The sequence below is a fragment of the Equus caballus genome, chromosome 10 (genome assembly GCF_041296265.1).
Source record: "Equus caballus isolate H_3958 breed thoroughbred chromosome 10, TB-T2T, whole genome shotgun sequence".
Classification (NCBI taxonomy): Eukaryota; Metazoa; Chordata; class Mammalia; order Perissodactyla; family Equidae; genus Equus; species Equus caballus.
The window spans coordinates 66,498,392-66,511,527 of record NC_091693.1 but is presented as its reverse complement, the minus strand read 5'-3'; the positions used below and the strand labels follow the sequence as shown (position 1 = coordinate 66,511,527).

The 13,136-nt window shown below is 44.8% G+C and overlaps 1 protein-coding gene and 1 long non-coding RNA gene across 6 annotated transcripts in view; one reads left to right on the top strand and one right to left on the bottom strand.

Moving 5' to 3' along the window:
* LOC102147786 (uncharacterized) overlaps window positions 1–13,136 on the bottom strand; it is a 165,451-nt gene that overhangs the window by 28,182 nt on the left and 124,133 nt on the right. For all 5 annotated transcript variants that reach the window (XM_023650884.2, XM_023650885.2, XM_070225345.1 and 2 more), the window contains 4 exons: window positions 11,145–11,300; window positions 6,708–6,937; window positions 5,641–5,779; window positions 4,326–4,446 (listed from right to left, as the gene is read on the bottom strand). In XM_023650884.2, coding sequence (XP_023506652.2) covers window positions 4,326–4,446; window positions 5,641–5,779; window positions 6,708–6,937; window positions 11,145–11,300 — 646 coding nt within the window. The remainder of the gene's footprint in view (window positions 1–4,325; window positions 4,447–5,640; window positions 5,780–6,707; window positions 6,938–11,144; window positions 11,301–13,136) is intronic.
* On the top strand, window positions 624–11,428 carry LOC138916000 (uncharacterized). Its single transcript, XR_011422610.1, has 5 exons — window positions 624–817; window positions 3,804–3,876; window positions 4,408–4,976; window positions 5,905–7,090; window positions 10,119–11,428. It is a non-coding gene; the product is annotated as an uncharacterized lncRNA (long non-coding RNA).

Below are 13,136 nucleotides of genomic sequence, written 5' to 3'. Positions count from 1 at the left end.
TCCCTTATCAAAAATTAGTTGTCCATATTGACCTTTTTACTATCTCCATAGTTTTGACTTTTCTCAAATATCATATAGTTGAAATCATACAATACGTAGCACTGAATAACATTCCATTGTCTGGATGTCCCACAGTTTATCTATTTCAACTTAGTGGGTTTTTGTTTGTTTGTTTGTTTGTTTTTGAGGAAGATTAGCCCTGAGCCAACATCTGCTGCCAATCCTCCTCTTTTTGCTGGGAAAGAGTGGCCCTGAGCTAACATCCATGCCCATCTTCCTCTACTTTATACGTGGGACGCCTACCACAGCATGGCGTGCCAAGCAGTCCCATGTCCGCACCCGGGATCTGAACCGGTGAACCCTGGACCGCCAAAGTGGAACATGTGAACTTAACCGCTGTGCCACCAGGCCAGCCCCTCAACTTAGTTTTTATAGAACAGATCTCTTTCTTTTTGTACTCCTATTTCATTGGTTTACATAACACTTAATTAAGTTACTCAAACACAATGACAAGTAAAACCGGGATAAACAGGTTTGGAGAAAACAATGATCAACGATACTAGGTAAACATACACAACCCAAAGACTGTGATTAGTGAGTATTGTGCCGGCCTGTGTTACCAAGAGAATGGAAAGCTTCAGGTAATCTGTGAGTCTGGTAGTGAAGGGTGGTTGGGAGACCTACTGCATTAACACGTTGAGGAACTCGTGTTCCAGGCACCCTGCTGGGGAGATGCTGGCCTACACCGGGCTCTCGTCAATGTTTTGACTGTGCTTCCCTCAAGCGAAACATTTTGGTTCACTCACCTTTAAGGCAGGTATGTCTATGTATTTGTAACTACCTACAATACTACCACCGGCTAATGTCGCAAAGCATGATGTACTTAGGGTGAGGCTAATCAGCGGTAAGAATGGATCTTAATCCACATTTCCAATAGTCTCCTCGACCTCTTCAAATTTTTTGTCTGACTTCTCATCAGATGTGATTTGGTTATCTTTTTTAACCTCGTAATGCGGCTGAAGATAAGCATATGTTTATCGTCACACATTAGAAGTGTCACCTCTACCATTTCCTATTGTTCGCTTGTGGATTCTCTTCCCATGGTCACTTCAGGGCACCTCAGTGTGGAGAGTGACATGTGACTTCTTAAAAATGGACTTAATCTATTTAGAAGTTCGAATAGGTTCTTTCCACACCCCTGGAATGCATGCACTCCACTTTAGAGACTGCTGACCTTATAACTGCTCAGAAAAATTTAGAAAATCAATTAAAAATTGCTTCAATGTCAAAATGTCAAAGATGGGGAATGACAGAGCCTTTCTGAGTCAGTGGAGCCCGTCTGTTTGCTCAGGCAGGTGCCGAGGCTGAACAACGATGTCTGGAGCCGCTTTTGAAAGTTCTCAGGGCTGCACTAGTTCAGCTTCCAAGAAGCAGCACTGGACCAGCTGTGGCTGCCACGTTTTTGGATGCTCACTGACAAAGTGCAGACTCATTCCGAAGCTGTATAATAAGATTAAGCCCCAAGAGGAGGTGGAGAGGAGGGAAGGAGATAGAGGGGAGAAGGACTGAGGGTTCCCCTCTGGCAGGTATAAATGCAGAAACCAGAGTCAGCCAAAAGGGAGAGAGGAGATCCCGAGGGAAGGACAAGAGCCTATGGTGTCCCCTGGTTCTCAGTACTCTCTATTCCCAACTCCCTCTGGAAAGACCCCCCAGCCCCAAGTTAACCTTGGCCACCAAGGGTGGTCTCTGCATGAAGAAGCAGCCCCTGTTGGAAGCCCCATCCGCTATGGCTGCTTCTTGCTGCTGAGATGAGTGGTAGGTGGGCGAGGATTTCAAGGTTTGATTGCCTTCTTCAACGGTACCCAGCCCACAGAGGTCTCAGGAAGACTAAATTGAAGAATCGTACGTAAAAGCACTCCTGCACACAGTGGGGACTCCATCATGTGCCACGGGGGAACTCAGTACAGGAGGAGACCCGGCCTCCACACTGAGTCATGTGGAACAGACTCGAGCCAAAACCCAACAACAACAAAACATCCTCCCTATTGGTATTTATTTTAAAAGTCTTATGAGTACAGAATCTGAACAAGAGTTTAGAATTGGCCAGTATACTCCAGCCAAAGTAAGGTTTGGTAATATCAGCCTTACCACCATTAAAAATAACTCTACCCCTCCCCTCTGCCTGACTCCCACCGGCCCCTTACTGAAGGCCCTTTCCAAGCACAGCTGACAGTCACCCTGCGCAAGACAGCACACAGCACAACTGTGAAGCAAAGATGCTTCCTCCCCCGGCCCCAACCCGGGTGTCTCATAAGAACCACAGCCCCAAAACAACGTGCAGATGGTTGCACCTGCTGCCTGCTTGTGGATTTACTCCAAGGACTCGGAAGGGAGCTGCCTCAATGCAGCAAACACAGCACAAACAACAGGCGCTTTGTGTCTTGTTAAATGTGCTGTAACTGGAGCTCAACCACACTCGGCTCTCTGGTGACATTCAGAGGTGCCCAGCTGGGGACTGGCTGGCCCTCTCACTGCACAGCCTTTTCCCAAAGCCCTGTTTACAGAATTCAGTTACTCGAAGCCCTGATAAAATGACAATGTCCTAGGCGAGGACAGAGGTTATAAATTAACACTACGATGCCTGTGGACTTTGTCTCAAAAGGAAATCCTAATTTATTTTGCTAGTCAGACAACTCCTCTGTAGCTCAAAGGTGTGGATTTAGTAGGAGTTAGGAGTAGACATTGTATTTCAGACAGGACCAGCTACATAATCTATGGCGCCCCGTGCAAAATAAATATGCAGGGCCTCTGTTCAAAAAGCAGGAAAAAGTGCCGTTACAGGTGCTAAAATTTAAAGTGTTTTCCTTTCTTCTGCAATCTCTCTCTTCACCTGTCATAGTGTTTTCATTGTTTGTTGTTTTTTTATTTTTATTTATTTTTTTTTTTTTGAGGAAGATTAGCTCTGAGCTAACATCTGCCACAAATCCTCCTCTTTTTGTTGAGGAAGACTGGCCCTGAGCTAACATCCATGCCCATCTTCCTCTACTTTATATGTGGGACGCCCACCACAGCATGGCTTGGCAAGCAGCATGTAGGTCCACACCTGGGATCCGAACTGGGGAACAGGGGCCGCCGAAGCAGAATGTGTGAACTTAACCACTGTGCCATTGGGCCAGCCCCTGCTCTTATTTGTTTTTAATGTTGCACTCCCTGGGCATGGGAATGCTCACAGGGCAAGTACAGCCCTCATAGGCACCCAGGGACACCTCTCTGTGACCAGGTGCATGAGCGCATGTGGCCCACCAGGTACCGGACTGAGGCCCCGTGCCCTGCCAGGGGCAAAGTCGAGCCCCATGTCTCCCCTTCCCATGGGCCCACTGCCCTAACCCACTGTGGACAGGCAACCCCCAGGGGCATTGCAACCTCTCTTCTGGGATATTCTGGGTACCCAGGGATGAGCAACAGGCTCGCTCCCACTGAGTCACCCCTCCAACACACCATAGTGCTGCCAGCCTGGGGTCCCTGAGACGCTGTCAAGTACACACGCCTCACCCTGAACCTCGCTGTGCTCAGGCCCCCACTGGGGTGGAGGGTGGAGGGTGGCAGTGATTGCTGGGTGGGGATGGTGAGGGGGCGGTTGGGGGTGCCCGGGGTGCCCAGGGTGCCAGAGAGCAGAGGTGCAGGCAGCTGAGAACCCCTTCTGGCAAGGTGGGGAGGCAGCGGGAGTTGGGAACTTGTGTGAGCCGAGGCTCCAAGCCCTTGGTGCGTGCTCATGGACTCACCGGATTCCACTTACAAAACAGATTCTACGTTCACATTAAAAGTTCCAAGACGACATCTGCACAGCATTCAACCCCACGTGCCCCTGAGTCCTACGTGAGTACACTGGTCACATGCCCATGAAATGACCCTGGCTTTAGACCTCAGATGAAAGGAAACAATTTTGATTGCCCTTCCACCCCAAATATATGTATTTGTAAGATTTTGACATATATATGTAACATATATATATACACACACATATATATTACAAATAAGGAAAGCTTCCCCCCCCATTTCACCTTTATTTCAGTTATGAGTTAATCAGCAGAGCTGAGCTGAAGTTAACAAATATTTTCTATGTAAAAGCCCTCTATGTAGAAGGAAATATATCAAAGTGTTAACAGTACTTCTCTCTGGGCCAAAGTGTTAAAAAAGTGATTTTTATATCATTTTCTGGGCATTGTAGTGTTTTTTACCATGAATATGGATACCTGGATTGCTTCTGTAATTAGGAAAAAACAATAAATATTATCTTGTGAAATAATAAAATAAATGTACTTTACCTGTAGGGAGAGTACTCTGCTCCTTGGACTTTTCTGATACAACCAGTGATATCTCTCTGTTAACTTTTCTTAATACCTCCAGGATCATATGAATTTCAAGATTTTCCAGAAGTTTCTGAAGCTAGAGCAAGCAGTTTGAAAGTCACTCTCCACATGCAGCGTAGACCCTGGATCCTAAGTCAAATTCCTGCAGAAGGCCTTGGGCTACGTCCTGTCCTTCAGCTACTCTCCCTGCGGGGAGCAGACAGGGTTCCTTTCTGGGCCCCCAAGTGCTTCTGCGAGGGTAGCTACCGCTCTTTGGAGACCGATATCTTTTCTTCCTGGCCCACATCCTGATTGATAAAATACAACTCTTTTTACTAAGTTCCGTTAAATTGCAAAGTGCTCCATGTCTGAGGTGACCTCGTGTGTTTTGGAGTCTCTAAACGTGGCCAGGAATTTCACGAGCTGTGAGTATAAGAAAGTCCTCAGGTGTGAAACTTGATTTAGATACCAAAGAGGATTTCACGAGAAGATTTAAAATTCCATACATGACCTAGAGAAAACTGTTCCAGGAACTGTGAACCCTTACTCTATCCATGATGCTTGAGGAGCCCACATTTCTCCCTGTCGGAGAACCCCAGCTGTTAGAGAGGAACCAGGGTTCAGAGGGTAAGCAATGGGCTTGGGACTGGTGTGTGTGTGTGTGTGTGTGTGTGTGTGTGTAGTGAGGGGGGTTGAGTTCTCCTTGAAGCTCAGTGCACGCGCATCTCTACACTGACACTCAGACAGCTTGAAGCTTTGTCGCCTGTTACAATCAGCACAGCCGCGGAGCTGGTATCCCAGGACAAAGGTGAACAGACACTTGGGGAAACAGCTTCTCCACTTGGATCATCTAACACACACCAGATGGGCTGGTGCATAAATGGTGTTGTCTTATTCTCAGAAAAACAATTGCAGGAGGCATTTTAAATACTCCATTTCCATGGGTGTGTGTGTTGCAGGGGGATGCTTGTGTGCTGGATTTTATGTTTAAGATGCTAGTGGTTATGTTTTGTAGCATAGTCTTTTTTGTGGTGCTGCATCTTAATTTGAGGAAAATCAAAACATGAAAGTCTAGATTTATAGTACTGAGATGAAGGGTAGTTATTTGCTTAATCAAAGCGCCACTTGCCTTTAAATATTTAGTTCTCTCCAAGCCTATTCAATGATTGAGAAACCTTTGATTTCTACTTAACTTCTTAGAAAAAAACACCACTTGGGTATATCTGTAGTTTTATATGCTAATACCATAAAGCAAATTTTCAGAGCCAAATTCAAAACCACTCCTGCATACCTGCTGAGTTTTTATTTCAATTTCTGAAGCTCCTTTAGGGGGAAGAATAGTCTGACTACTTATTATCAGTCCTTCAAATTCATCTTCTCTCCCCATCCGCCTAGCTATAGCTTTCATGCTGGGGTAGAGAATGTCAGTTCTAGTAAGGAAGAGAGACAGAAATTAGCAAACAAACATATTTTTTCTCATTCAGATTCTCTGACAATTATTTTCATTCCTGTTGTGTTTCCTGTCATCATGTGCAAACCTCCCAACCCATCACAGATGTGACATCTCAATCCAGCACAGTTGCCACTCCTTTGGTCAATATTCAATCTGGAGGCCTTTACCCATTGGGTACATTTAATTTCAATCTTCCTTCTTCAAAATATTGACAAGTCTTCTCCTTCTGTGGTTACCAGGAAAGCTGACCATAATAATTGATAAGATAGACAATTCAGACTCCGCCACCAAAGTGAACCTTCTTGTGATCAGTAAGGTTCAGGATGGGGGGTGGCTGCTTAGTGAATGCTTGTTTAGTAACAGACACACGGCAGAGACAACGTGTCCTTCCTGCCGGCTAAGTCATCCCAGACGGGGCTTGCAGCTGCAAAACTACCCCACCATTCCACACGCCTGAAACCCTGTGCTGCACCCTATTACTCCTCTGGCGGCAATGCAGCAAGCTCTCAGAGACTCAGCACTTGAGTCTAATGAGGCAGAGAATGGCAAGGAGTTCGCAGCAGCAGCATCTCCCCACCCAGTGCTCACTGGAATCCTAGGAGCTAAAAAGCTCAGAGTCAGCACCTTGGAGACACTCCCAAAGCACAAGTTCCCAGGGACAGGACTCCGGGTAGATGATATACAGTGTTTCGTAGTGGAATCAGTGCTGTCCCCGCCATCAATAGAACCCAGCTTTCCCTTAAAGCATTGGTCAGAGAGACACATTGCCCAGCTTTCTCTGGGCTCAGTGGGGCTGCGCGTACCAGGATTCATGGACCAAATCTTATCCTCAGAACAAGGGGCAGGAGTTTGCCAAACCCCAGTTTCCGCTGGTTTACGTGAATTTCCCCTTCAGCACCACTCACCCATAGAGCTCTGAGAACTGTTTGTGGAGAGAGACAGAATTGATGTCCTGGCCTTGCAGCTTGAGTTGGCCCCAGTACTCCTTTAGCACTTCCAACTGCTTCCACAGGACCAAAAACGATCTCAGCAAAGCAAGAGACTTCACTGAACTGCACGGGCCCTCCTGCAGCTCGGAGGCCTTTGGACTGCTGTGGAACTGACTTCTGAATCCTGGCACTCTGGGTGAATCTGGCTGAAAGCATTACAGAAATTCTTGTTTATTGATCATGGACCAACAGGATAACTTTTTACATGCAGCCCCCGCAGAATGAAGTCTTTGGGGAGTGACTCTTCTCCCCAGGAGGAAGGGCTTACAGGCTCGTGGCACATGGAGACCTTAGAAGGGGTAAGCATTCTTCCTGAACAGACGGGACACGGAAGGAGGAAAATGTCTGCAGCTCAGCTCTCTGATCAAATCATGCACCACTTGTTTTTAAATCTCTTGAGTTGGGTACTAACATTTTATCTGCCTTTGAAAAATTGAGCCTTTCAGGTTTAGCCTCTGAGTTCTGGAAAGTGCTCTTCAACACACTCGAGATTTAACCCCCCATCATGGTAGAGCTATAATATAACCTTAAATTGGGGATTTTACCCATTTTATAGGCAAGGAAATGGAAACTTAAGTTTGTCTTATCTCTTGTTCCTCCCCTCATCCTTTAAAAGTTAGGCAGAGAACATGTCTCTGACTTTGAATTTATTATTCAATAGTCAATTTTACTTTAACGTTCAGATTTGTTCACTCATTCAGTGGTGCTTTCCTTAAACAGGTATTTGCTGAGGAGCTTCTGTGAGCCCTGGAGGATGTGGAGGGAGCAAGGTTTTCAGGTCCCTGCTCTCCCCCAGCCAGTGGTGTGAGGGCTGGGACCACCCAGAGAGTGACAGAACAGGGACCTGAGTCCAGGCCCTCAGCCTGGCGACAGCACCTCTGTCATAGGAAAAGGAGTTTGCCTTTGCAGACAAAGATGACAAATCTGGATCATGATGTTATGACAAGACGGGCCTCAGGTAACAGCACCTTAGACACTCAAGTTTCCCCGGCTAGGAACAGGAAGAACAACCACCTTGTGTAACCGGATCCAAAATCAGTGTAATTAACATATCTAAAGAAACGTGTGGCAGCCAGAAAGAGGGTTGGTCAGAGGAAGAGTTGGCAAGCAAGACCCAGGAGGGAGCAAGCTCCCGCAGACAGCTGGCAACCCCTCAACCTTGTAGCCTGCCCTTCAACAATCAGCTAATCCATGCATTTCCAGATTTATTTTATCCTCAGAAACCTTTCAGCACATGAAATCTCACACGGTGGCCCAAAGTGTCCAACAGACCAAGGCCAAGCACAGGGACGGGGAGGGGACAGCCTACAGGCCAGGCAGTTGGCCCCCTCTGCTCAAAAAGCCCCATGGTGCCTCTGAGGAACCCAGGCTTCTGAGACCACAGTTTTAAAGGTCCTGAACTAATCCATCACCTCCACTTTGGAATTTTAGAGACTGAAGTCTAAGAGATCACAGAACTCATGGCACAGCTGCGACAGGAAACCCCGAGTCCTAACTCACAGGCAGTATAAATTCCAGTGCTTCCTATTGTCTATGACTATTTAAATACTCTTAAATGAAACAAATCATAAAATAAAACTAATTAAAATAAATAATTTTAAAGCAAATACCTTGTTAATATAGACATATTAAGCAAAGTCTTCTCTTCCTAAGTGTTTTAAAGGATGGGAGAAGGAACAGGAGAGAGGAGAGGGTGGAAGTGTCAGGGAAAGATGGCAATCCATCAAAAACAGGGCCAAAAAATGGTCAACAGAGGGACCAAAGGGCCCAGCATGCTTCTTGATCTTGGCACTACTTGGTCTATACTCAGCTTTGTAAATACTCCCTCTGAGTGAAGCATCTAATTCTGTTGTGGAATTTAGATGGCACACCTAAACACTCTTTCTTTTCCACTAATTGACCTGGAGTGGACTTGTGACTCAGCTTTAGCCAGTAAGACACAAGGAAAATCTAATGGAAGGTTTCTGGATTAATATACTTTCTAATTTAAGTCATGGCTACTGGGACAACCTCTTACTTATAGCAAGTGTTCCCTAATTGGCACAGAGGGGCATCAACTCAAAGGTGGAAGATCATAAAAAGCTTCTGAAAGAGTGGTTTGGAAGTTGAAACCTGAAGAAGTAGGAGTTAATCAGATGATGAAGCAGAGTGGGAGGAGAAGGAAGTTTTCCACCAGAGGGACCAGCTTGCACAAAGGTACTGAGGAGAGAGCACAGTGCATTTGACAAAATCAAAGAAGTCGAGGGTAGAAATATGGGCAGGAGTCAAGTCATGAAGGTCTAGTTAAGGCATTTGGACTCTATTCTCAGGGCATTTGGGAGTCATTGACGGGTTATAGGAGGGAAGTGACATAATCAGGTTTGTGTTTTTAAATATTTTTAAATATTAACCCAGTGAATGGACTGGAAGGAAGCAAGAGTGAACACAGGGAGTCCAATTGGAGGTTATGATAATGGCCCAGCATTAGGAGATGATGATGATTTGGACTGGCGGAGGGGCTGGTGAGGGAGGATGGAGAAAAAGAGACAAACTCGAGAAATATTAAAATAATAGAATAGTAAAACTTGGTGTCTGATTGTGGGGTATGATAGAGAGAAGTCAAAAATGGGTGTCCAGATTTTTTGGCTGGGGCAACTGGGCAGATGGTGGTTAACTGACAGGGAAAATGGAAGTAGGAACAATTTGAGGGCAGTAAAATGAGCTCAGTTTGGCACACACTGTCTCTGAGATGGAACAAGCAGAGATGTCTCTGAGATGGAACAAGGCCACTGAATGTATGAATCTGATGGGACTGAGATTTGGACTGGACGTGTAGATTTTGGAGTTGTTGCATGTAAAGTCATCAAAGTTATAAAAGTAGGTGGATTTGCCCAGGGAGAGGGTGAGGAGTACAGCAACATAGTGGAGAAGTGTATGAGGGAGCTCCAGGGCCAGAGGGTTAGGTTGGAATCTGGGTTTGTCTCTTCACTAGGTGTGTGATTGTGAGCACATCACTTAACCTTTCTGAGCCTCAGTACTCTTACCTGTAAAATGAAAATAATGAAAGCACCTTCCTCATGGAATTATTGTGGGGATTAAAGAAATTAATAAAGTACTCTGAACAGATCTCAAATGTCGCCAATAGTAGGATTAACAGTATTCAGGGCCGACTTATTGATTAGACACAGAAGGCACAGTACCTAGGGCCCACAAAATGTTTTAATTTCTTTTAAAATCGGAAAAAAAGGACATTTAGGTTGAAGAAAGTGCTTGAATATATGATATTAATATATTTTTCTTTGTATTAACGCAGTTGTAAACTATAACTTTTAATGTTTTTTTACGCAGGAAGGAGCCCGCAAAGGTAAAAGTGACTAGAGCCGTGGAAGTCAAAATGCAGCCCAGGTAATAGTAGCAGGGGGACAGAACCAAAACAAATATTTTCAGGATTGGCAGAGGTAGGGGGGTCTACAGAGAAGTCTAGGAAGGGGCGGCCAGCGACGTGCCAGGAGAACTCGGAGAGAGTTGCGCTTTGGAAGCCAAGGACAGAGAGGCTTCAAGGACACACTGTGTCAAATGCTACCAAGGGATCAGGTTCGAAGGGGACTGAAAAGTATCCAGGGGATTTAGTGACAAGGACCATGGAGCTCTTGAGGAGAGTGGTCTCGGTGGTGAGATGGAGAAGAAGACAGATGGCAGTTTCTGGGGAGTGGATGGAAGGTAAGGAAATAGAGATGGCTGGTGCAGGCATCTCTCAGAAATTTTGGCTCTGGAAAGGAGGCTCTTTAAATAGAAGCACCAGCCAGCTTACTCTGCGTCCAAAGTCTCTGTGTGGTTCCCAGATACGTGCAGAATTGCTTCAAGTTATGATACTAGGTGTGCTAGTGGCTCTTGGCATCTTAGAGCTTCAGAGGGACAAGTCCACAGGAGGGTGCTTGCCTAGGAGTGCACAGGCCAGTTGAGTGATGAAGACAGGAGCCCAAGCTGGAGATGTCCACCTGAGGCAGCTATCATACCCCTCTGGTCCTTCCAACTCCAGTCCTAAATGTATGACTCACAAGGAAAAGCAGCCAGTTGGAGTATTTATTCCATTTGGTTTCAATGGACCCCCCACAACCTTTGTTCTATATTTAAAATGAAAAGAAATGGATATAACGCTGATCATGAGATTTACTGTGAAAGAAGATACTTTGGAGTGGCTTTCACAGGCTACTCCTGCTTCATTGCTGCTCCTGAGCAGCATTAGCACAGTCCTGAGACCCACCGGGAGAGGCTGTGGGGCAGATGTGGCACTCTAGTCCATCTCCCAAATAGGAACGTCCTTCAGGACAATTACAGCACTGGCTGATTATGTAGACTGTTCACCAAGAATACCTGTGTACTTCTGTCCAGTGAGGCTTGCTGTCCTGGGGGGCGCTCCATGATCCTATGATAGTTGCTCAGAAGTACATCTTCCATTAGCAGCTGCATGCCCACCAGCTCCCCATGAGCCACCTTGAGGTCACGGTCACTCAGCCTACACAGGCACAGCTAAACACAAAAAAGAACAAAATAAAAGCATCCATTTGAAGACTTCTATGTATCCTTTACACATGGTTTTGGGGGAGAAAACCAGGAGCAATTGTGTTTACAAGCCCACCCTCTCAACTATTAAAAAATTCATAAAAATCAAAGTAACATTTCTAGCTCAAAGTCCTCCTTGAACTTTGAGTCTGTGTGGAAGTCCAAGTTTCCCAGCCCTTACAGCAGCTTCTGGACGTGGTGCATATATAGTGTGATCAACTTTCCTTTAAAAGTACAGATATAAATATATCTATGCATAGAGAAAATACTGGAAAAAAATAAACCAAAATATGAACTGTGATTGGCTCCTAGTGGGAGACTACAATTGGTTTTTTTTTTTTTTAAAGATTTTATTATTTCCTTTTTCTCCCCAAAGCCCCCCGGTACATAGTTGTATATTCTTCGTTGTGGGTTCTTCTAGTTGTGGCACGTGGGACGCTGCCTCAGCGTGGTCTGACGAGCAGTGCCATGTCCGCGCCCAGGATTCGAACCAACGAAACACTGGGCTGCCTGCAGCAGAGCGCGCGAACTTAACCACTCGGCCATGGGGCCAGCCCCTACAATTGGTTTTTAAGAAACTATTCTTACTATTTTACTTAAAAAAAAATCTTTTTGCTTGTGGAGAATTTTGAGCTTATACAAAGCAAACAGAATCATTCCCATCACCCAATCCCAAGAACCATCGACCCATGGCCAGTCCTGCCCCATCCCTGTCACTCCCCACGTCCATATTATTTTGAAGCAAATTTATGATTGACTTTTATGTTGTTCTTAATACTTTTCTATATTTTCTATCTTTTAAAATGAAAACACAATATTTGATTAATAATCAGGGAGAAAACACGTAATTGAAAGAAAGTCTCCTTATGAATCCTCCTTAAAGAGTTCTGTTCTGCCATCCCCCTGAAAACAGGAATGAGACAAGGATGCCCTCTATCACCACTCTTATTTAACATAGTACTGGAGGTCCTGGCCAGAGCAATCAGGCAAGAAAAAGGAATAAAAGGAATCCAAATAGGGAGGGAAGAGTGAAACTCTCGCTGTTTGCAGACGACATGATCTTATATATAGAAAACCCCAAAGAATCCATTGGAAAACTCTTAGAAGCAATCAACAACTATAGCAAAGTTGCAGAGTACAAAATCAATTTGCATAAATCAGTAGCATTTCTATACTCCAATAATGAACTAACAGAAAAACAACTCAAGAAAACAATACCATTCACAATCGCAACAAAAAGAATAAAATACCTTAGGGTAAATTTAACTAAGGAAGTGAAGGACCTATATAATGAAAATTATAAGGCCTTTCTGAGAGAATTGGATGACAACATAAGAAGGAAAGACATTCCATGTACATGGATTGGAAGAATAAACATAGTTAAAATGTCCATTCTATCTAAAGCAATCTACAGATTCAACGCCATCCCAATCAGAATCCCAATGACATTCTTTACAGAATTAGAACAAAGAATCCTAAAATTCATATGGGGCAACAAAAGACCCCGAATTGCTAAAGCAATCCTGAGAAAAAAGAACAAGACGGGAGGCATCACAATCCCTGACTTCAAAACATGCTACAAAGCTACAGTAATCAAAACAGCATGGTACTGGCACAAAAACAGGTGCACAGATCAATGGAACAGAATTGAAAGCCCAGAAATAAAACCACACATCTATGGACAGCTTATCTTTGACAAAGGAGCTGAGGGCATACAATGGAGAAAAGAAAGTCTTTTCAACAAATGGTGCTGGGAAAACTGGAAAGCCACATGTAAAAGAATGAAAATTGACCATTCTTTTT